The sequence below is a fragment of the Ostrinia nubilalis genome, chromosome 26, assembly GCF_963855985.1.
Source record: "Ostrinia nubilalis chromosome 26, ilOstNubi1.1, whole genome shotgun sequence".
Lineage (NCBI taxonomy): Eukaryota > Metazoa > Arthropoda > Insecta > Lepidoptera > Crambidae > Ostrinia > Ostrinia nubilalis.
Genome location: NC_087113.1, coordinates 3,523,250 through 3,549,025, shown reverse-complemented (window position 1 = coordinate 3,549,025; position 25,776 = coordinate 3,523,250). Strand labels below are relative to the sequence as shown.

At 39.1% G+C, this 25,776-nt stretch overlaps 1 protein-coding gene across 1 annotated transcript; it reads right to left on the bottom strand.

Moving 5' to 3' along the window:
* Nucleotides 1-1,305: 1,305 nt before the first annotated feature.
* LOC135084405 (inactive tyrosine-protein kinase 7) lies at nt 1,306-25,458 on the bottom strand. The gene is made up of 11 exons (XM_063979180.1): nt 25,344-25,458; nt 24,499-24,627; nt 14,081-14,188; nt 13,021-13,157; nt 12,505-12,633; nt 11,515-11,711; nt 10,820-11,056; nt 9,205-9,316; nt 8,548-8,643; nt 7,605-7,730; nt 1,306-6,311 (listed from the first exon to the last, which is right to left on the bottom strand). The coding sequence occupies exons 1-11, from the start codon at nt 25,456-25,458 to the stop codon at nt 6,180-6,182; spliced, it is 1,518 nt and encodes a 505-aa protein (XP_063835250.1). The 3' UTR covers nt 1,306-6,179.
* Between the last annotated feature and the right edge of the window lie 318 nt (nt 25,459-25,776).

The window sequence follows — 25,776 nt, the reverse complement described above, 5'->3', positions numbered from 1 at the left end:
ATCATTCTTTATTAATTGAGATCGATAATATTTAGGAACAAGTATGAAAAATCAACACTAAAGTTTAAAAACAAAACAATAACTTTTCTTCCATGAAAACGAAAAAGCTAACTGTTTCTACATAATATGTCATTTATTTGGCTCGGATATTGCTCCTGAAACAACAATAAGCATAATAACAATGATAGAATAATCAAAACTTAAAAATCTATTTTTGTATGAGGGTACAATTGACCCCTGGTACAATTGACCCTGATTTATTTATACCTACTAATGCTTCGCCCTTTTAAAAAAATTTCATAAGCCTGTTCATAAAGGAATAGATCCGTTGATCCGTGATCAGTACTTTTGACTCTACGTCGAGGCATCTAAAACAAAACGTTCAAATACTTAGTTACTTACTGAATTAAGCTAAAATGTATACAGGGTGTTAGGTAAATGGGTATATGAGCCGACACTAGCCCATGTTAACATGGTCATATAAATGGTATGGTGAAGTCAGAAATTTGATAACATCATTTTAATTTTTAAAATTTTCATACAAAATAAATTTTATAAAATCCGATTTGTATGAAAATTAAAATAATTAAAATGAAGATATACTTTTTCTGACTTCACCATACCATTTATATGACCATGTTAACATGGGCTAGTGTCGGCTCATATACCCATTTACCTAACACCCTGTATATTCAGAAGGGTTTTAGAAACCTATATTAAAATATTTTAAGTAGGCATTTAGGTACTTATATCACCTTTTTATCGACATCTACCTACTTATTTAATAAAACACATTAACTATTTTTTCAGTAGGTAGGTATGCCTATAATTATAAAAATATAATTGTAAAAATGTAAAATAACCACGTGAATGTTTTATAATAACTTATTTTATTATAAGTATAGGTACTTTAAAACCAATTTAAAATATTAAGTACTAGCTTTCCGCCCGCGGCTTCGCCCGCGTGGAATTTTGTCTGTCACAGAAAAACTTTATCGCGCGCGTCCCTGTTTCAAAAACCGGGATAAAAACTATCCTATGTTCTTTCCCGGGACTCAAACTATCTCTATGCCAAATTTCATCAAAATCGGTTGCGAGGTTTAAGCGGGAAAGCGTAACAGACAGACAGACAGACAGAGTTACTTTCGCATTTATAATATTAGTTGGGATAAAATAAGGTTCCGGGGGTTAATTGTACCACGGGGTTGATTGTACCGCTACAATTGACCCCATGGAGACTGGTACATTTGTTCCAAGTAGGTAGTCAAGAGAACTTCACCTAAAATTCAGTAATTTTCACAGTGAATGCCAATAATTCGCTGTCGATACAAAGTTTAGAGCCTGGATAAACTATTGACAACAATACTTTGGTAACAAATAGCATATTAGGCAACTTATGGGCTCATATATTTGACATAAAAACTTACTGCGGCTGGGCAAAAAACAAAAATCCTTCCTGTACACCTTCGTTTTTCAGCGCAAGCGCCGCCGACTGGTGAGCGGATGGAAACACAAAAAGCGCATATTCTGACGCTATGCACACAATCTAACGTCGCTTGTATGAAGAAATATCGCCGATGGTACTATTGACCCGTGGTACTATTGTACCCGGTCTACCCTACCTACTTACCTAGTGCAAGCGAAAACCGACACTAAGGTGACGAACCTTTTCATTCCACGACTGTACAAAGTGTTTGAGACACACACAACTTTACATTTTCTCATTTTGACTGAAGTTTTTTTCAATACAAAAGTGTCTTACATTTAACACTAACTGGCACTAAGCTGAAATACAAAAACCTAACCTACTGTGGTTTTTAACCACTTGTTTATAATTTAAAAAAAAATTGTCTGTCAGTTGTTGCAAGAGTGGATTTTTCTTACCAAAAACTTATACACCATAGGCTTTTACTAATAATAATTCTAAAAATGACTTGAAACAGTCTTTCAAAGCTTAGATTTTACTGAGATTCCAATACATTTGAGATTACTTACAACTAAACAGGTTTCTTAGCATTTGACCAAATTATCAATTTAATCTGAAAAACATTTTGTCAATATTCTCGTGCCCACCCCAGCAAATCTTAGAAGTAGAAAATCTTTAAAAAAATACTCTATCTAGAATAATCTAGATAGATAGGCCAATGATCGCATCAATACAAAATGTTTTTTTTAAATTCACAACGAGGAAGCTCTTGGCCTGTATCTCACCTGATGGTAAGTGACGATCAGGCCGAAGGTGGAAGCGAGCTTCACCCGGAATCCTCAACCACGGAGGAACTGGCTATCTTACCTCTAACTGCCGGAACACAACAATGCTGTTAACATTGTTGTTATGGCGACAGACTTAGGTAAGATGGTGGTAGTTAAAGCCTGGTCCGTGAGCACGTAGAATTTTGTCCAATGACCCCAAGCTACCCATCCTTATCGTTCGCGCGGAATTATATTGCTGTCGCGACTGTGCGACGGGCGCCCGCAGTGAGTGTGCGAGCGCGACAGCAACATAATTACGCGCGAGCGATAAGGATGGGTAGCTTGAGGTCATTGGACAAAATTCTACGTGCTCACGGACCAGGCTTTAGCCAGGCGGACTTATAACAAGCCCTACCACCAACCAAACTGAACAGAAAAATCTGCCCCCACTGGGAATCGACCCCGGGACCTCTGCGTCTGAAGCAGGTGGTCTTACCACTAGACCACAGAGGAGGATGTATAGAGATTGAAAATGTTGTTAATACCAGGCCTGTTCATCTCCGCGAGTTTACATCGAAAACAAAACACGCACGATGGCCCACCTACAGGATACTATTCGACAAGGCCTCACATACGAGCGAACATTGACTCACGCACGCGTATTCTTGTGTATGATGGAAGAAAATAAAGAAAATGGTGTACTAAATACTGTGCAGTATTTAACTGCCTAAATAATAATAAAAACACAGAATGTACTTTTTTAAGTTGCCTCAAGACACTGAGAGGTAAATAAGTAGTTAATATTATTCATGATAATTCATGCTAAATCATGTATTTCCTCCGCCATTTTCCGCAGTTTGGCACCTCACGTCACATCATTTTACCGAAGTCAGCCCTATAGCTTCGGCGCAGTGCCGATCACTGACGATTGTTAACAAAATGGTGCTTGACTCTTGAGACAGGCTAAATTACACCATATTGTTAATGACATTGAGCATACATTTTTTTAAATACCTTCGCGAAGTAAAACTTCTGTACGTAGTACTTATTATTATTCTGTGTTAATACCTACATGATGCGGGCTGCGTTCACTTTGACAAGATCGCAGGCCGTAAAACGCATCCAGTGTGACGAATCCTCTAATGCTTCAACCAAACCAACGCGTGCAGATCGCCAAAGCCAATGACAGGTCGCGCGACCTATGACAGTTCGCGTGAACTGTCATGGGTCGCGCGACCTGTCATTGGCCTTTGATCGCGCCGGCGATGGCGATCTGACCGCGTTGATTTGGTTGAAGCTTAACTGTTAATTCGATCTAATTGATATTTTGGTCGAATGAGAAACCACTATCTTATCTATGTTAATTAATAAAATTAAAAGCTATAAATGCATCGTCTGGTATCACCTAATTTAATGTACAAGTTAGTTTAAATTTATACACATATTTTTGAAGATATCAAAATAAGCTTAAATAGAATCATAAAAGATGTTGAAATGAAATTTATTTTCAGTTTCATCGAAAATTGTTTTTGCTCCGTGTTAGGATCTGGTTCTGTATTGGTTATATTCTCCCAATATTTTCTATTAAAAATTGAGATCTTATTAAAAATTATCGAAGTGTAGACTATCGTGTGTTTCTATGCACTAAAACTATTTTAAAGTTTTGTTCACTGGTCAAAATATGTAGTCTTGTTTTCTAAACTAAATATAAGCATAAACTATCAAGTTAAATGAAGTTTAAGATCTGTCTTGCAAAATAACACTCAAAACTTTGTTCAATCTTAGTAATAGATGTTGTCTAGTGATTAGTTTAAATATTTAAATTCAACCAATTAAAATTCTTTATTACTTCTCGACTAGACACGTCTAAGATTGAGAGTAAATAAAGTTTTAAACATTACACTATAATACAGACCTAAGACTAAATTATTAGATGTACGCAATTACTTATATTCCATTCTTATACTAAAAATTTCGATTCAATCAGGACGTACATATTACATCAATTTCGGACGAAAGTTATACATATAATATAAACTTAATGTATAATATAATTGCTAACTAAATAGCTATTCAGTCTTAGACGCTAATTTATATACATAATGGCAGTATCGTTTAGCTTTAGTTTTCGCTTAGTATAATTTTAGACTAATGTATAAGTGTAGACTAACTTCACTAAAACTATTTTTTATTGAGAATATACAATTTTAATGGAAATACCAATCTACGAGGTCGTCGTTTAATTAAATTGTTTTTAAATTAATGTAATAATCATTTAAAAACATTGCAAATGGGTTCGGATTCAACCTACCGGATTGGAAAAATGATTGGCACAGTACAGAAGACAATTGAAATACGCAATCAGTCTTAATCTAATTTTATATTAACTTATTCTTATGTTCAATTGAACCAGCAATACGAATTAAAGTGCCCATAATTTATAAATTTTATAAATGCAGAGAACCTATTAAAATATCCAAGCCTAAATTCTACTTTTTGAGTAATAAATAATTGAATTTTGTATTAAACACATAAAATAATCATCATCAGAATATAAATATCTACTAATTTAACTTTCAACTCGTTTTACAATATACTAACCTAACTATAAAATACAAATAAAATCTACATACAACTATTTCCACTTTTAAAAATGTAGCTGTCACCGTAAAATTGTGAATTTCGTCAGATTATAATCTGACGAAGTGAGATTACAATCCAACTTAACCTAACCCACTGTTAGTTTACAATCTAACGCGTTATATTATAAAATGAGGGAATTCAAAATTTCACGTTGACATATCTATTAAATAAGTATATCTGCTGGCTGCCACCGCGACCGTCCATTTCTATCACTAAAACTAAACTATAAATAATTATGATTATAATTTTAGTTATCTGACCTCAATAATTAATACTTACAACTTCCAAGCCATAAATATCGTTATAAAATGCTTTACAAACTTTCGTTACTTTGAAATCAATAAAAGTTATTCAATTGAATCACCTTTGCATTACAAAATCTATCGAGGCGTTTAGACAGCTCGAATGTATGTTTCCCGCGACTTTTACTATACGTGTAGCACATAAACTCGGTCAGTGCTTGAGATATAGTTTTATAGGTCGCACAACGAAATTTGAGGCAAACACGGTACTCACACTGATGTAAATAAAGAAAAAAAAAGTTATATTTGAATACAGAACACACACAACATTTCACGTCAAACATCGAATACACTAGCTACCTCGCTCTTGCTAAATGCAAGCGAGACAGAAAGCACTTGTCAGTGTGACTACGCAAGGTGTCACCGCGACGGGCGTATATGTCACCGTAAAATTGTGAATTTCGTCAGATTATAATCTGACATAGTTTAGATTTTACAATCTCACGCGTGATATTATAAACTGACGGAGTTCACAATTTTACGTTGACATAATAATATACTGATACAAATCTTAGCATAAATTGATCGCCTCACCTCTTGCTGGGCGACCTATAATTACGTAGTTTTTAATACAAATTATGTCATACTAAATCTGTTTGTCTTTTTAAAATGCGTACCTACTCGTAAGGAAGCGAATGAACAATTCGCTTCCTTGGTTTTAAATACAGTCTCTCATACTGAATATGTCTCTCTCTTTATAATGCATACTTACTGTTCACTCGCTTCCTTAGTTTTAAATACAGTTTTAAAAAAGTCTGTCATACTAAATCTGTCTCTCTCTTTGTAATGCATACCTACTGTTCACTCGCTTCCTTAGTTTTAAATACAGTTTTAAAAAAGTCTGTCATAATTTTCAAATTAGTTTGAGATGCGACTCTTAACGCTAAAAATTAAATAACTAATGCCCATTTTCAGCAACCCCTATGGTAACAAATAACAAGAATTTTGTTGTCATAGGGGTCACTTAAAAATAAGGGATTGATGGTGAAAACGGGCATAAGTCTGTCATACTAAATCTGTCTCTCTCTTTGTATTGCATACCTATTGTTCATTTTCTTCCATCGATGCTTGCGCAGCATTGTCGGTAGTGATCTTTTGCAATATGGCGGCCGTCTCCTCGCAAATTTCGGAGAATTGTGGCCTGTCGGCTGGTGACTTGCTCCAGCAACGTTTCTGATGAGAAAACGAATAAATTATGTATCTGACTTGAATTAAAGGTGTCCACTTGTCACAGGGTAAACTAAACATGTGTAATACTTATACAAATTCGTCACACTTTATTTACCTCGCGTCCAATCGCGACAAAATCGTTATGACGAACTAGCTTCGCTCGCATAGCCATATTAAATTTGGGCCCCCATTTCATTCCCTTGGGGTGAATTTTGGAAAAATCTTACTGTCTGCGTGCCATATTTCAAAGCAATCCTTGCAGCGGTTTAAGCTATGTGTTGATAGAGAGGTAAAACTCATTGATTTATGCAAGTAGGCTTTTTAAAAGTACTTTTACACGTCCCAGTCAATCAGTATACAGATTTACTTTCAATAATTTGTAGGACACGTTAACTCATTACAGGGTTCTGCCGATCCCATCGTGGAGAATGTAGAAAAAGTAAATATATAAAGTCTATATATAAAAATTAATCGCAAAATGTGTTGGTAAGCGCAAAAACTCAACAACGCCTGGAGCAATTTTACCAATTATTTTTTTTAATGTACGTTGAAGTCCAAGGATGGTTTTTACGGCGAGAAAAATTCGATTAAATTCCGAGAAAAATTCAATCCCTAAGGGGGTAAAAAGGGGTCCAACGCGTACGAAGTCGCGGGCGGCCGCTAGTATTTAATAAATAATGTCATATCTTTCCTCTCAATTTTTCAAGTTATTTATAATTTTCAAATTAGTTTGAGATGCGACTCTTAACGCTAAAAATTTAATAACTATGTAAAAGAGCTGTTTCATCTTAACTGACAGTTAAATATTTGCAACAATATTTCTGTTAGATGTAGGGTAGGTATACTTAACATTGATGAAACAAACGCTGGCTGTAACAGCATATTACACTTGAAAATTTCGACGGGTTCATCCAGTGTCTAAGTAGCTCAGTTGGAAGAGCAGTCGCCCGGCAAGCGGAAGGTCGTGGGTTCAATTCCCGCCTTAGGCAGTTCGATTTTTTCAAGTTATTTATAACTAGCTTTCCGCCCGCGGCTTCGCCCGCGTGGAATTTTGTCTGTCACAGAAAAACTTTATCGCGCGCGTCCCTGTTTCAAAAACCGGGATAAAAACTATCCTATGTTCTTTCCCGGGACTCAAACTATCTCTATGCCAAATTTCATCAAAATCGGTTGCGAGGTTTAAGCGGGAAAGCGTAACAGACAGACAGACAGACAGAGTTACTTTCGCATTTATAATATTAGTTGGGATTAGTTGGGATTTTCAAAATGTCACATCTATTAAATAACTGTACTTACGAGTAATTCGGCGAGCGCTTCGGGCATCGACTCCGGTAGCGGCCAGTCCAGCGAGCCCGCCTTAAGTCTTTCCAGCACAGAGTTGTCGTTGAGCTTGCAGAACGGAAGCTCTGCTTTTGTGTAGATCTGGTAAATAAAACAAAAATAACTTGAACTATACTCATCGGGTCCACTTTCCATGTCAATCAAAATGTTTAATAAGCTTCCAATTTCGATAAAAAATACACCCAAAGAATTAACATTCGTAAAAAAACTTAAAGAACTTTTAATTTCCAAACACTATTATGCTTTAAGTGAGTATCTCAATGATAAATTACTAGGCTCTAACTTCTGACATCTTTCGGTTGATCTAGGGTGGTCCTCCTCTCTCCTAATTGCCGTGCCCTACAGGGCCCATAATGTTCTAATTTTAAGTACATAATGGATGCAGTACAATATTGAGTATTGAGTATTGAAATACTGGTAAATGTTTCCCGAGCAAAATAAAATACTTAATAAGTTATTGAAATACTAGAGGACAGAAAAATTGACATTGTCATAAACATAGAGACAATTCTCATGAAGGAAAGCATTATTTTATTTTATTTATTTGTAGCAATAGCAAGGTTCTGGAGTGGAGGCCGCGTATCGGAAAATGCAGTGTGTGACGTCCACCTACAAGGTAGACTGACGACACCATAAAGGTAGCGGGAAGGCGCTGGACGCAGGCCGCTACCAACCGGGCAACATGGAAAGCATTGGGGGAGGCCTATGTTCAGCAGTGGACGTCCTATGGCTCAGATGATGATGATTTAATAGGTATACAAAGAGTTTCAGTCAGTTTAAACGAGTATAGTTAACGCGGGAATTACATAGGGACCAGAATAGGGGAGATTGGAGTAGGCCATTTCCACCTAGCAAACAGACATACAAAAATGTAACAAAATATATTATAATATCTTACCTCCCAGACCGTAGCTGCGAACATGTAGACGTCAGACTTGGTGGAGTAGTCTCCCTCTAACACAGCTTCGGAGGGCAACCAACGCAGTGGGATCACCTGAGAGGAAACAGTAATTAGGTTATAGAGGATTCAAAATTTATTAATTTCACTTTTTAATAAATAATATACCTATGGATAAGGGAAGTTTCTTCAAAAATTGTAATACAGTGTAAGGTAAGGTTTTATGGGCGTTAACTTAGTTATGTGTTTTAAGTTGAATCGCCCACGTGAATTTCGGTCTCAAAGGGGTCGATTCGCACCCGTTTTTAATACTTTTGATACATCCGGGCGAAACGCCTACTAAAAAAAAATATTATTGAAAGGGGACGTTTCGCACATTCGTGCGAAATAAATCGTGCGAAACTACTACTAACCCAGAATGACTTCATCGCTTGAAATAAAAAAGGGTAGCGCATAATGTGCTTTTATTTCTAAAATCGTTTTACCAAACCATTTTGTTTTACAAACAAATATTATCAATTACAACATTCCATATTTTACCCCTTCTAGTACGCGATAATGTAGCTGACATCAGGGTAGCATAATATGTAGGAAATCAAGCCTGAAATTGTCATTTTTAACTCAAATTACTTGCTAAAAACTAAGTATATTATGTACCTGTTCATGATGCTTATAATACTCGTGCGAGTCGGGTCCCCTTGAGAGCGCCGGGTAGGACAGCTTGAGCGTCAGAGTGGAGGTCAGCACGCAGTTGCGAGCCGCTATGTCCCTGTGGATGATACAGACTTATTAATAAGGTAATAAGTCATTATCATCATCATCAACATGCCCTTTACAGTCCACTGCTGGACTATGAGCCTCCTCCACTACAGTGGAGGGTTTTGCCATAATCCCCACGCTTGGCAGGCGGGCAATTGATGTTTTTCATAGAGCGCTGCTGCCCGTTCTCTGTTTGATGTGTAGTCTCTTACGACACCCGTGGGAAGAGTAGGGGTTGGTGACAAATGTATTCTACTCTGCCGTCACCACAAGGTAATAAGTAATACTTAACATTTAAATAAAATATCAGTCGTATATTGCGGCTTATACCTAAGTCTGATACCACAGGATTTAAATGGATAGACATTAGTAAACAAAGTAGTGAAGCACTAGTAGTGTTTTTATTATGTCAAAACGTTAACAACACTTCAGGTACTATAGATATTTATTATACCATGACAGCTTTGTTACGTCACACGTACGCGTTGCCGGTCCGGGACAAGAACTCTTCGGTATGATGATGATGACTCACCTATGGGTGAGTGAAACGTAGCCACATAAAGATGATTATGATGATGGTGGTGATGATGATGAAGACTGACCTATGAGTGAGCAGCTTCCCGGCCAGGCAATGCCATCTAGTAAAGGTTGAGTAGTCCCTAGGGGCCATCCATAAAGTACGTCACACGAATTTCATGATTTTTTGACCCCTCCCCCGTCCTTGTCACAGGTGGTCACATTTCTGAGACCCCCCCCTCCCTAGTGTGACGTCACATGTTTTGCAATTTCACATCGAAAAATGATGAAATTAACAGCAGTTCCGAAATTAGTTTTATTTCCATTTAAATTAAGTACATTTTTTATGAAATCAACATTATATCAAATATTTGAAACAATTGAAATGTGATGTCACGAAACTTAGGACCCCTCCCACCCCTTGTCACACCATGTCACACTTTGTCAACCCCCTCCCCCCCTCTTTACGTGTGACGTACTTTATGGATGACCCCCTATGGCTATGATAATGGTGATGATGATGACGTCATCATCACCATCATCTTAAGAGGCTGACCTGCGAGTGAGCTCTTTCCGACTGGTGACTGACTGAAGGTTGAGTAGTCCTTGATGATGATGATGATCCTCACCTGTGAGTGAGCAGTCCCTCCCTATGGTGATGATAATGACGTCACCATATTAGTACCTCACCTTGAGTGAGTCGAATCCCGTCTAGGTAATGAGACTTAAGCAGTGATGATTGAGCAGTTCAGTGATTATCATACTCATCATAGGATGATGATGATGATGATGCCTTACCTGTAAATGAATCGCATCCCAATTGAGCACTTAAATAAATCCAGTCAAGATTGAGCAGCCCCTATGGTGATGATGATGACGTCATCATCTTGGTGCCTCACCTGTGAGTAACTTGCTTACTTGCTTCCCAGCCAGGCAATGAAACCCCTCTAGTTAGAAAAGTAGTACCACTGAAGTAGTATCTATGATGAGCACTGACCTGTGCGTAAGACGTTTCCCAGCCAAGCGGCTGGCGGCGGCTGCCAAATGAGCAGCAAGCAACGCCCGATGCTGCGCGGACAGCGGCGGCGCGGCCCGAGAGACCACGGGCCGCGGGTGCGCGGGGCCCGCCCGGGATAGATACTCTTCGGACTCGTGATCATGGTGGTGATGGTCTTTAGTAGGAGTAAGCTGGTGATGATGATGGTGACAATGATGGTGATGATGACCTAAATGACTTTGGTGTGAGCCATTTCACGTCTCAATATGTTGAATGGCTCTTATGATGATGGTAATGACTGATGATGACTGATGATGATGAAGGGGTGATGATGATGTTAAGGCTGTTTATCCCGTTTCCTAACAAATTTTCATAGATACTTACTAGTTTGATAATGGTGATGATGATGATAGTGCAATGGTGATGACAATGATGATCCTGATTCACCTGTGCGCGAGCCTATTCCGATCCAGACAGGTTGAGTCATTGATGATGACAATGGTGATGATGATGATGATAAATGACCTGAGTAAGTCGCTTCGCAGCCACCTTTAACCCAACTAGACACTATCTTGTTGATGATGATGACTCATGATGATGAAGACGCCTCAGCTGTAAATCATGTCTCGTTAAGGTAATCAAACCAATCCAGTCAAGGTTGAGCAGTCCCTATGATGATGATGGGGAAGACTGACCTGTGAGTAAGCCGCTTCCCAGCCAAGCGGCTGGCGGCGGCTGCCAAATGAGCAGCAAGCAACGCCCGATGCTGCGCGGACAGCGGCGGCGCGGCCCGAGAGACCACGGGCCGCGGGTGCGCGGTGCCCGCTCGAGAGAGGTACTCCTCGGACTCTTCTGGGGTCCGGGTGGCGATTAGGAAGTTCTTTAGGTCGCCCTGGGGACGGAAAAAAGTATAAATAAGTATTTTACTCCAGTTTTGGAATAGGGATGTTTCCTGGGTCAAAAATCAAGAGTTTTAATTAGTCCGTCAGTTAACTTATCAAAAAATACTCTACACGTATTTTTCACTTTTTCAAACTAATGAAAATTTAAAGAGATAAAGCGCGCCAAAGTTCAAAGAAGAGGCGCGTGACGTCAATGAGTGCTTAAAAGTGCCGCACTTTGTGACGTCGCGCGGAACTTCAACGCACCATAACTATGTAATTATTTGTTAGATTGACAAATAAAAATATACGTGTCCAATATTTTTTGATATTAAACATGACGGTCGAAAAAAATTTTTTAGGAAACTAGCCTATTATTCCGGTCGAAATACTATTTTATTATAGAAAAAAACCTCTACATGAAGTTTTAATATAAGCCCAGTAGTCCAGAATTAACAGTTTAATAAATCTGAAACATTTATTTTAAAATATACCGGTAAAAATGTTTATATTTTGAAGTAATGGGATTTATGTTTCCTCAGTTTAATAAAAACGTGACTCCTCTGCAGTCAAGTAACAATAGTCCGTCAATAACATTCTCCTTCACTACGTATGTATTTGGTAAGGCACAAGAGCAATCTAAACACTCGTTCATGATAACTCACCCACTCAGTGTGTTCTAGTAGACTATGTTCTGGTGGCGGATGCGCCCGAATAGGTCCAGCAGTTGTAAACACAACTCACCCACTCCTAGACAAGTTGTAAACACAACTCACTCCTAGACTAGTTATAAACACAACTCACCCACTCAGTGTGTTCTAACAGCATATAGTGTGGTTCGGCATCGTTGCATAGGCCGATGAGCCGGACTATGTTCTCGTGGCGGATTCGGCCGAATAAGTCCAGTTGCCGCCGAAACTCGGCCAGTTGTACCTGAGCCAAAAAACATCATCAATCAAGCGTGAAAGAGTTAAAAATCCATCTGTAGCATTAATAGAATAGGGATGTTTTCTGGGTAATAAAGCAAAAGTTTGAATTAGTCCGTCAGTTAACTTATCAAAAATACACGACGCTATTTCACTTTTTCAAACGAATGAAAATTGACAGAGAGAAAGCGCGCCAAAGTGCAAAAGAAGAGGCCCGTGACATCAAGGGATGGTTAAGTGTAGCACGGTGTGACGTCACGCGAAACTTCAACGCACCATAACTTCATAATAACTTGTTAGATTGACAAATAAAAATATACATGTCCAATGTTTTTTGATAATATATTTGACGGTTTAAAACTTTTTTAGGAAACTATCCTATGGGTCTTCTTACCTCGTCCTTAGCTGTCAAAGCCTTCACCAAAACATGAGTCATGATCGGCTCCGCGTTTTCCACCTCTTTCTTGCGAAGCTTCCTCACTTGGTTCACGTCTATCTTCGCTAGTGACACCTCGCCGAATTCTCCACGACCTATGATTTACAATAAGATATAAATTAAAGAAAAAGTCGCCATGACAACAATAATAAGGTGGATTTACAGGGTGTTAGGTAAATGGGTATATGAGCCGACACTAGCCCATGTTAACATGGGCATATAAATGGTATGGTGAAGTCAGAAAATTGATTTCTTCGTTTTAATTATTTTAATTTTCATAAAAATCGGATTTTATAAAATTTATTTTGTATGAAAATTTAAAAAAATTAAATAATGATATCAAATTTCTGACTACACCATACCATTTATATGCTCATGTTAACATGGGCTAGTGTCGGCTCATATACCCATTTACCTAACACCCTGTATATTTGTGTATATTTGTCTGACGTGTTTTGTCGTGACGCATCAGAACATAATCTGTTTTATATATTTTTAGGCTGAGTTGCACCACTTAACTTTGACCGTAACTATAACGATAACCGGTGTTTTTTATACAGAGTTTGACAGATTTTTGACGTTTGTTAAAGTTAAAGTAATATCGTGCAAATCAGCCATAAACTAGTGTTGTGTCGTGTCGCGATGGCTTCTGAATCTGATGTTCCCACACAAAATGTATAAACCCGATTGTGATCTGATGCGTCACGACACAGTCATGTCAGACAAATATAAATCCACCTTTAAAAGCTTAATTCAGTTGAAAATATGACATCCCATACACGTTTCGCAAATATTTTTGGAACAGTTTTAGCTACGTTAAGGCACATAATGGACTAAAGTTCCTTTGATGAGTACAACGTATAGCCACAGAGCAACAGAACAGAACATAAATATTTTGTACAAATATTTGCCAATAACTTCATAATGTGTTTGTGACCGGCATTTGAGCTCGCTTTTTAAAATATTACTTATTCAGACATTTTGAAAATAATTTTATGAATTTAAAGATGTCACTTACCAAGCGTCACTAGTTCGGTCAGCAAGCCCCTCGGGACAGTGAGATGGTCGTACTGTCCCGATTTCTTCGAAGCGCGGGACACCCCCGACACTTCTGAGTTGTCCGCACCTTTAACAAATAAGATATGAGGTTCATAGGAAATAAATTATTTTCTTCTCTAAATAAAAATTTATAAGTCAATTTATTTATTCATTTATTGAGTTTTTGATGTTTATTAGCATTTGACGCCTTAAATTAAAAGATCTATGGAGTCTAAAGTCTTTCTATCGGAGAAAAGTACATAGTCAAATTGTATATGTAGTTCGTTTCATCCACGAAGACGCGCCCCACCAATTTTTGGTCGAAGGAAGCGCGGGGTGCGGGGAATTTGATCCGAGCAATCCGAACGTCATTATTGTAGTGTGCGTGTGCACTCATGGATGATTTAGAGTGTACCGATAACACTCAAATATTAGCGGAAGAATGGTGTTGAGAACCAACAAAAGAGTTTTTAATGTTTTTTTTACTTTTTCTTACAAAACAAAATAAGGGGGCGTCCATAAATTACGTGAGACAATTTTGGCTATTTTTCAACCCCCCCGCCCCCCTTGGTGAGATTTGGTGAGATTTTGCCTGACCCCCTCCCCCACCCCCTAATCTCACGTGATATTTAAAAAAAGTCCGAAATTTAATAGTTTTGGAGTAATTTAACTGAGAAAGTTTTTTTTTGTGTGCTAAGTGCGAGTTTGCATTTACCGTTGTCGCTAACGAGTGCATCAAAAAGATCTATAAAGTTTAAGATTTTAGTTCTTGAAAGTATCTGCTAGGGACGCTGTACAATCATCATACATTTAATGCATATCATTGTCACGATCGATATAAAGTCGCACTAAGCCCACTGATTACGAATAGATCCAGAAAAACACGTGTAGTGACAGCGGTTAGTAGTCTACTTGCTAGGGTCTCATTGTTTTTTTTTACAGAAGTACCCAGTCTAATTATTGTTCCTTTCTACATAATCTAGCAAAATCGATTTTGATAAAAAAAACTTGTTTTATAATTTTCTTAATTTCGTCATTTATTTATTCTGCATTTTAGTATTCACACATGCAGACGGAAGCATTGTTAGTTTTATTTGTTTAGACGGTATAGAATAAAATGTCATTATCATCATAGAAAATATAATTGTTGAGAGTCCTGTAGTCCTGACAAGGAACCCTTATAGTTTCGATATGTCTGTCTGTCCGAGGTTTTGCTTGGAAACTATTGGCACTAGACAAAACGGTAGAATAAAATTTTGAAAAAATATTTTTTTAGGGTAGCTCCCCTACATGTAAAGTGGGGATGATTTTTTTTCATCTTCTACACCATCGTGTAGGATATTGTTGGATGACTTGGGGGTTTCAAAGACTATTTTTCGATTTAGGGATCCGTTTGCAAACTATTAAAAACCCTCCCCTCTAAAAACTAGACTGTTGGCTTGAAAAATCTGGAAAAATTCATAATAATACTGCTTTTTATGAACTTTCAAGAAAACTATAACGGTTAGGGTAGGTCAGTTGGTTTAAGAGTAATAGTCATTTAACTCATGTATTATACAATTTCATATCTAATAAAAATTCCTTAGAAGAAAATATTAAAAGCTACTTTAGATGAAGTAATTGCTTGCTTCTGAAATATATTTTGTTAACGACGGACAACTACGGAACCCTACACTGCGAGTGGCACGACACGCACTTGGCCAATTTTTTTACTTAAGATTTAAACCCAGTTTTCTGGCAAACTCTATTTCTCTATTTCTTGCGGAAAAAATTACGTGATATTTCCTGAGACCCCCCCTCTCCCCCACGTGAGATTTAGTGAGGTTTTTGTTGACCCCCTCCCCCCCCTAAAAGTCTCACGTAATTTATGGACGCCCCCTAAAATCACCTCTTCACTTTGACAGCTGGAAAAAAGTCGTTTTATTCATACATTTATCATCCATATTTCAATACATTATTCAGTAATTCAATAATTAATTTATACATTTTATATTTAATTTATGTCATAAGCAACATAAAAGACAATGCCGGAAATTGGCGTCTTTTTTTTTCGCGCGGCCATCGACCAAACTTTGTTTTTTGATTACAAAATAGTGTAATAAACCAAACTTACTATGACATGTATACCTCTAAACTCAGTCTGAACTGAGTTACGAGCATTAGAAGTTTGATGATTTTCATACTAGATTTGCTTTTTGCGCGCAAAGTTTTGTAAGAAATTGCAACAAAATAGTGAGATTGTATGTGTAAACAAACAATATCATCCATTAAAGGCTCCAGACATCAGTATGAAGCAGAATCAGCGCAATAAAAAAATAGCGCAATATTTTGTTGCAATTTCTTACAAAACTTGCGCACAAAAAGCAAATCTAGTATGAAAATCATCAAACTTCTAATGCTCGTAACTCAGTTCAGACTGAGTTTAGAGGTATACATGCCATAGTAAGTTTGGTTTATTACACTATTTTGTAATCAAAAAACAAAGTTTGGTCGATGGCCGCGCGAAAAAAAAAAGACGCCACTTTCCATACAAAATCTGGCATTGCCATTTGGTGCCGAAACACGCGTCTTTGTGGATGAAGCAAGTGCTAGGAGTCTCAAATTTTGCATGGGGGTTCCTTTAAGAACGTAAGTGTTCACTAAGACGGGATTATGCAAAATTCAACCCCTAAGGGGGTAAAGCGGGATCCACGCGTACGAAGTCGCGGGCGGCTGCTAAAGTCCGGTCGCCGAGCAGATAGAATTTCGTCTAATGACCCTGTGGGGCGTAACTCCCACATTAAAGAATGATAGGGTAAGGATGCTATGCTATGAGGATGTGAGTGATGCTGACGGGTCGGGAGAGAGGTGGAATGAAAACGACCAGTTTGAGTGACTGTTAAAAATACACTGATTTATTGCTATAACGTATTCAATGCGTTTGACGCTAATTTGGGTCAACCGCGCAAACGCTTACTTAGTAATAACTTATTAGCTATATGAAAAGTGAATACGTTTGTACGATAGCTCGTACATCTTTCCCACCAGAAAAATAATATAAAATAAGAAAGAAGAATGTTTAGTGGATGCTGGGGAAAAAGATGCCTATCGTTACTCCTTGAATGATGATTGTGAAGTTTATGCTAAATGATATAAAAGATTGTTAGGTGATATAAGGTGATTCCATTATAAAGGGTTAGTATTTTTATGCTACGAGATGCTTATGCTAAATGTTTTAAAGACTAACGATAGAGTCTTTAATATTTGTTATCTAAATCTACACTTTCACTAGGCATGTTAAACTTCACTGATCGGGACACCATCGGCGAGGTGCCTTTATTAACACTGAACAAGCTTTGAGACCGCACTATGTCCGCCACTTCACTAACAACACTAGCACTGACGTCACTGACACTAGCACTGAGATGAGGTCTCGGGGCGGGCGCCGGCGCGCCCGTCTGCCCCGGTTGCTGCGGCTGCGGCGGCTGCTCCGGCTGCTGTGGCTGGGCCTTCCTGGCCCGGTTGATAAGTCTGCTTCTTATCTTTGTATACGCAAAGATACTTCCGACGACTAAAATGACGACCACGAGACTGTATGACAGGGTGTAGTGGTGTACATCGTGAACTGTCAGTGGATCCGACTGACTTTGCTTTAGTGTGTTTATTTGCTCTTTTATTTGGTTATATTCCTGTTCATTATCCTTAATGGGTGGAAACTCATAATGAATAGACGTGTTAAGTAGTTTATTCAGTACTGAGACTTGCGGAACCTCCATCTTTTGATTTATGTTGATGGAGTTGATGTAATTGTTGTGGGCATAAAATGAAAATGAATCACTTTTTAGTGAGCAACCTTGACCGATATCTATGATGCCATTGTTCTTGAGCGTTTTCATTATCATATTTGTTGACGGACAAAAAATACGAACATTACACTCGTTGCAACAAGAGAACAGCCAAGCGTTTTGCTGATGTAGCTTAGTCCATTGATCGCGACAGGTGGATAACGACGATAAACAGGGCGACCCACTTTCATTGTTGCTGTTTGATATATTAATTGTACAAAATGATTGCTTCAATGATAAATCATATATAGGTTTGTCAAAGGAACATAATATCTTTTTGACTGAAACCGTTATGCATGATTTGAGTTCATCTTCTGAGAGGAGTATTACTGTATCCTTCCTGGTGTTATATGCAATATAAGGTAGTTTTGATGTAATTTGATATGATAGATGATTCGATCTCCTCTGTGGAATGCTGATGATTTTATTAACTTCGTAAATGTCAGTGCTTACTAGCGGTAGTTTTATTTCGATTATTAAGTAGTTATTGACAACCCTGCCGGAGACTTTTAATAACTTGTAAATATCCTTTATTTCCTCATTGTTAACAGGTAAAGCTAAGCCACCTTGTAAGTGACTTGATATGAGATTGATTTGATCCTCCAATTGTTCTGGTGATAGTAGATGCATATCAATTCGACCTTGACTTATATCTGTCACAGTGTCTAGTAGACTTTGCTGTATCCTCCTTAAGTTGGATATGATGATGCTTGCTGCCAACGCTGATGATGTGATATAAACTCCATTTTTATTATCTAATGCTATTTGACCTACTTCCAGTGAAACGTTGTTTAACCTTTCCTTGATGAATGAAAATTGTTTGTTCATATTAACTTCATTGCGTTTTAATATGTTGTATTCGGCTTCGAGGACAACAGTTTGGTTGCGTATTAGATTTCTCAGATGATTTTCATTCCTTGTAATTTTTTGAATGTCCTTTTCGTATTGCTCGGCAAATCGCTCGTCGAGGACGCCAAACAATGAGTTTGCTATGTATCCAACGCCGTTAACTAGGCCTCGTTTCTGTCTGTTTAATGAATGATGAGTTTTAAGTAGTTGGTTATAATGTCTAATTTCCTCCATTTCATGTTCTAATTGATAAGTTATACTGTTGAACTGCGAATTTGGTTCAACTAATTCCTTTAGGTGTAAAATGTACTGATCCATGTTTGATAATCCTTGCCAATAGGTAGACATATTATAATAGACTATTAGTTTCCACTCGTCTATTATATGTTGTAATCCTGTCACTTGATCAAAGTAAAGTCCTTGATTGTTGTTTTCTAATGAGGTGACGTTGCATATTGCTGATGACGTCACTTCTTGTTGAGTACTTAATGTCAACAAAGAAAATAACGCAAATAGTACTGTAGAGACTGAAAATTTATTAGTTTTTGTCCTGGTGCGCTTATTTGTTGCTTTGCTATCAGGTAACGTGTGATTTGAAGGTTGGACTTCATCGACATCGCTCCTGTTTTGACAGTTATCTGTCGTGTCTTCCTGCTCATGAACTGGAAGTAGACATAATTTGGTTATAGGACGTTTGATAATGCCACATTTCGTCTTCAATGTGACAACACGAACGTGTCCATCACTTCCTGGATGAACCTCCACTACTCTACCTAAACCCCACCTGGTGGGTGGTAGGTTTTCGTCCTTGACAACGACAACGTCATTGACTTTTATGTCCTCCTTGTCTGTTAGCCACTTGCTACGCTTTTGCAATGACTGTAGGTACTCATGTGACCATTTCTTCCAAAAGCCTTTAGTCATCGTCTGAACCAATTGCCATCGTATTGGAAGATTGATGCCTTCTGAGTCTGAATTTGGGTGTGAGTTTGACAAAATAGGTCCACCTATAAGGAAATGTCCTGGTGTCAAACTGTTGATGTCCTCTGGATTTTCACTGAGCGAGCACAACGGTCTCGAATTTAAGCACGCTTCGATTTGAGTTAGTAGTGTGCTGAACTCCTCGTAGGTTAATTTCTGTGTACCAAGAACCCGCCGTAGGTGGTACTTCATGCTACGGACCGCTGCTTCCCAGAGTCCTCCAGCGCTGGGCCATGCTGGTGCGTTGAAGTGCCAGTTTATTCCAAGTTCACTGATGCTGCTGATAAAATCCGTGTTAATAAGCTGTGCTGATTGCTCGTATTCCTTTTTCAATAGTTTCGAAGCTCCAATAAAGTTTGTTCCATTGTCGCTATACATTTCTTTCGGTGTGCCCCTCCTGGCGCACATCCTCCTGAAAGCTGCTAGAAATGCTGGTGTGCTGAGGTCCGACACTAGCTCTAAGTGTACTGCCTTTGTACTCAAACACACAAATATGGCAATGTAGCCTTTAGATGTTTTTATGCCACGTCCTTTGTTCGCTTTTACCTCCACGTGACCTGTAAAATCAACTCCACAGTGTGTGAACGGCCGCGAAGGTGTAACCCTTGGTTTGGGCAGGTCCGCCATAACTTGACCAAGGTTTTGCTGGCTGAAGCGCCGACACGTAACACAACGCCTCAGTTGTTTTTTAACGGTATTCATTCCGCTTAATATCCAATATTTATCTCTCAAATAAGACAATGTTAATTTTGCTCCTCCATGTAAAGAATTTTGGTGTGCTTGTTCTATCAATAGTTGAGTGAGGCGACTGTGTTTCGATAAAATGCAAGGATGTTTAGTTGTGCTATTGATGCTGGAGTGTTTGAGTCGTCCTCCTACTCTAAGTAATCCTCTCTCATCCACGAAAGGGTGTAAGTTTGCTAATTTGTTGTTTGATTTGACGTGACCTATTTTTTGAAGGTCGTGAATTTCCTCTGCGAATTCAATTGATTGATCGTATTTTATTATTAATTCGTATGCATTGCTTATTTCTGTCGAAGTCAATGACTTGCAATGCGACACGTTTACATTTTGCTGAGTTTGTGGATTACGACACCGTGCAATAAATCGCGTGATCCATGCTACGATTTTTGCTACTCGAGATATTGAGCTGTGTGTACATAAGAGCTGTTTTATTATCGGTTCGTCTCCTAATTGAGTTGTTGCTACAATTTTTGTCTTCCTGACTTCAATATCGGGTTCGGGATATTGAATGGGTTTGATGTCCTTAGGGTTGTTTAGCATCCATTGTGGCCCTCTCCACCACATGGGATCGGATGCTAATTGTTTGCTAGTCAAACCTCGGGTGGCACAGTCAGCTGCATTTTCTTCTGACTTTACGTGATGCCACTGGGATGCTGGAATGACGTTGATTATCTGTTGTATACGGTTTGCTATAAATGTGCTCCATCTGTTTATGTTTCCCTGAAGCCAACCCAAAACAACCATAGAATCTGTCCATGCGTATAGAGTTGCGTTTTCATGTGGAATGGCTTGTAAAATTTTGCTGACTAATTGGGATGCTAACAGCGCTCCGCACAGCTCTAAGCGCGGTAGCGATATTTTCTTTTTCAGTGGTGCTAGTTTTGTTTTGGCGGCCACGATGTTCGATGTGCGCACGCCTTTAGGATCCACTGTTACTATGTAAACAACACAGGCGTAAGCCTTTTCTGATGCGTCACAGAAACAGTGAATTTCGTAATTTTGAAGTATATTTCCAATGTATCGAGGTATCATAAATTGATCAATATTTTCATAATCTGTTTTTAATGCTATCCATTCCTTTTGAATATCTAAAGATAATTCGGTATCCCATGATGTTTCTGTTTCCCATGCTCGTTGAAACAATAGTTTAGCTCTAATGCTAATAGGTGAGAGCCAACCTAACGGATCAAAAAGCTTCGATATTTCAGATAATAATTGTCTCTTTGTATGCTTTTCCTGTTTACTTTGTTCAATGTTGTTATTGTGAAAAGTAAAAGTATCAGGCTGCGAATTCCATCTTAATCCGAGTGTTTTTCTGGTTTCCGTGCACTTGAAATCGAATGGAGCATTTAACTGATCTGCTGTTAAATCCTCTACAAGCTCTGGGGTGTTGCTGGACCACTTCCTGAGGTTCATTCCAGCGCTTTTTAGAATTTCTATTAACTGATGACGTAATTCCTTTGCTTGATCAATAGTGTAATGACCGCTGAGAAGGTCGTCCATGTAGAATGAATGTTCAACTGCTGGTGCTGCTAAAGGGTAGTTAGAAGCTTCATCTCGTGCTAACTGCTGAAGTGTCCTCATTGCGAGGTAAGGCGCGGCCTTTGTGCCGTAAGTAACGGTTGTAAGTTCATATTCCTGCATGGGCTCCTGTGGTGAATCCTTCCAGATGATTCTTTGTAGATGTTTATCCTCCTCCCTGATTAATATTTGACGGTACATTTTTTCAATGTCCGCTGTTAGTACATAGGGGTACTGTCTCCATTGTAGAATAAGTCCTAATAAGTCCTTTTGTAAGTTAGGTCCACATTCCATGACGTCATTGAGGCTGTATCCTGAGTCCGATTTAGACGATGCGTTGAACACGACACGTAGTTTGGTTGTTGTAGACTCCAGGCGCAGGACACCATGGTGTGGTAAGTAATACGGTAAGAGCTGTTGTTTGTTTGCTAAGCGCATGTGACCTAGTTTCCTATATTCGTTCATGAATGCATTGTAATCATTAGCTAGTGGTTGATTACGAGCCAATCTATTTTCCAGCTGTCTAAATTGTCCTATTGCTTTAAATTTAGAATTACCAAGCTTTTCCTGGTAGCCTGGTTTCATTGGTAATGCGACCTGATAGCGACCATTCTCCAGACGCTTAGTAGTTGCTTGATAATAATCCTCGCAGTATTTCTCCTCAGGTGATAAGAATGTTGATGATGATGATTCCGTTACATCCTCGAGTTCCCAGTATTTTGCTATCTCCTCCAGATTGTTAATAACGACGTGACAATTGAAAGTTTTTGTTTGAACGCTCCCCGAAAGTATCCAGCCCAGTTTAGTCTGTTGTGCTATGGGAGCACGGGCGGGACCTTTGATGAGACCGTTCATGATGATATCCGAGTATACGCTGGCATCTAAAAGTAAATCAGTCGGCTTTGAGATGTTATATTCGGGATCCGCTAAATTGATGTTTTGAAGATGAGTCCATGATTGTTTGTTAAACGTTTTTGTTGGTAAGTTGTTTATTAACTTTGTGACTACTAAAGCTTTCGTCACAAAAGCGAAATCGTCGTGGATGGATTGACACTGCAAAGTTACAGCGCCTTTGCTTTGCTTCGTTCCATTTCCTACTCCTAGGACAGAGGCGTGGTAGCTCTGACGCTTTAATCCAAGTAATTGTGCTGCTCTCTCCGTGATTAATGAGATCTGCGAGCCCTGGTCTAGCAAGGCGCGTAGAGTAACATAGGTTCCATTGGCTGCTTTAATCCTTATTAGCAATGTAGTGAGCAAGATCTCCTCATCTTCACTCGCCACGTGATTGACATTGTGCTGTTTGCTTGAAGTTGACTTGTTTGACGTCATCGGAACGGCCGATTGTGAGGTGCTCGGGGCCGATGACCTCCGTTGCACGAACGATTCATGAAGTATCGTATGATGCGTGCCATTGCATTCTTTGCAACGTTTGCTGGAATGACATTTACTGTTGCGATGTAAATGTAAGCAATTAGTGCAGACGTTTAATTTTGTAACTGACCTCAATTTCTGTTCAGAGTCCATGCTGATGAAATTTTTACATTGATATAATACATGTTCCTGATTACAAAATGGGCATCTTGTGTTTGTAGGTACAGAGACTGTGTATGCTGGATAAGATCTCTGATAGTTTGGCTTGCTAAATGATTTTTCCGGAAGGTGACGATTGACGTTGTTGGTGTGTTGTCTGTTTGTAGATAGGGTTGTTTTCTCTCGTTTATGATAGATGGTCTCAAGAGCTGTGAATTTACTCTCGAGGAAGGACATTAGCTCATCGAGTGATGGAAGCTCGCGAGGTGCTTTACGCGCTTCCTTATAGTCGCTGTAAGTTTCTATATCCAGTTTTTTAGAGATGAGATGAACTAACAACGGGTCCCACGTTGTAGTATCGATCCCTAAATTATGTATTGCGTGTATACATTCTGTAGATGTGTCATACAATCTCCTGAGTTCAAATGCTGTTTGTTTTTGTATTGTTGGTTGGTTCAAAAATATGTCAATTTGTTTAGAGAATAACACTTGTGGGTTATTATAGCGATGAATAAGTAGTTCCCATGCTATGTCGTAATTTTCCGCCGTAATATGAAGATGCTTGATTAGTCGTTCTGCGTCTCCTTTGACTTTCCCTTTGAGATGCTGCATTTTTTGTGTTTTAGTAAGTAAGTTGCTGTTATGGATCGCTTCACAAAATAAATCATGGAAGGTAGGCCACTGTGTGTACTTCCCAGTAAAAATTGGTATTTCCAGTTGTGGTGGCTACTACAAAGCTACCCATCCTTATCGCTCGCGCGTAATTATATTTCTGTCGCGACTGTGCGACGGGCGCCCGCAGTTAGTGTGCGAGCGCGACAGCAACATAATTACGCGCGAGCGATAAGGATGGGTAGCTTGGGGTCACTGGACAAAATTCTACGTGCTCACAGACCGGTCATTGGACAAAATTGCTCACGGACCAGACTATAGTAAACATATAACTTACCGCTATCCCTATCGTGGGGTAGCAGCCGGCCGTTCTGCACGGGAGCGCCGTTTCCAATCTTCTGTTTGTCTTCTTCTTCTTCTACCAACTTCTCTCTGCCTTCTGCCATCTCTAATTCTTCTTTTTCGCCTGAGAAGAATTGGATATGTTTTTATTGTCACTTTAATTTAGTATACTAGCCGCTTAGTCAGGTGGTTTGAGTATTTTGGTTTGAGGATTGCATATTGGGATGCCAAAGGCAGCCGGTTCAAACCCCACACAATCAAGTATGGAATGAGCTGATCGTGATGTCACGTTAGTATGGGACCACAGATCACAGAAACTAAAGGGAGATGTGACAAGGGGGCGGGGCCGGTGTCAAAGCAATATGCCCAAAAACAGAACACATTGCTCGTAACAGCAATGATGACAGCAGCGACGTCATAATGTAAACAGTTTACATTGCTTGCGTAACACTAAAGATTATTCGAATGTTGAGTACTTATACCGCAGTGGATTTAATTTTGATTACTTTGTGTGTGTGAATTTCTAATGCGACACTGAGGAGTTTCAAACTCAGCGCATTAGTTGGCATCTCTCTATGTATGGAACGCTGTTTGTTATTTCAGCGAAGCTGGAAACATTGAATTTTCAGATAGTTCCAATTTATTCTGTAACCTGTTATTGGTACCGTTTGAAAGAGCTCGTGAAGCACTTTTAGAATCAGTAACCAACCAGTTTTGCGATACCTTGTATAGTTTAGAAATAATCGAGTGAGATCACTTATCGTTTCCACCCTGTATACGCGACCGCCACCGATATGGAGACACCTACATACAGCAGTGACGTCATAACACTCATCTGACCTCTCTGTCGCCTCTGCAGCCGTCTCCTTCTGCAGTAGAACATCAGCGCCAGGACTAGCAGCATATACGCGGCTGCTACTGATATGGAGACACCTACATACAGCAGTGACGTCATCACCGACTGGTTTCCACTGAATGGAGAGCTTCGCCCGCTGTTCTGCGGTGCACTGGCCTGGCGCTTTTCTTCTCAGCAGGCGAATATGCGAGCCCTGTATGGAACCGTTCAACCCATGCCAAACTGGTAGATACAGCACTGAATAAAACATGCCAGTTGATTACTGGTTGCTTAAAACCGACACCGGCACAAATGCTGTATCCGCTGGCTGGAATACGCCCCCAGAGATCCGCAGAGCGGAGCCGTAGCAGCCTCTTCCGAGAAATCGGCTATGCTGGGTTGTCACCCAGCACCGTTGCCTTGTGTCACCGCACCCAC

Excerpts from the sequence above, each read along its gene's own strand:
- LOC135084405 (XM_063979180.1), bottom strand. The coding sequence starts at position 25,458 with ATGACGTCACTGCTGTATGTAGGTGTCTCCATATCAGTAGCAGCCGCG. Across the intron at positions 24,628-25,343 it reads GCTGCAGAGGCGACAGAGAG|GCGAAAAAGAAGAATTAGAG; the intron begins GTCAGATGAGTG and ends AATTCTTCTCAG. Across the intron at positions 7,731-8,547 it reads TCGCAGCTACGGTCTGGGAG|ATCTACACAAAAGCAGAGCT; the intron begins GTAAGATATTAT and ends TTTATTTACCAG.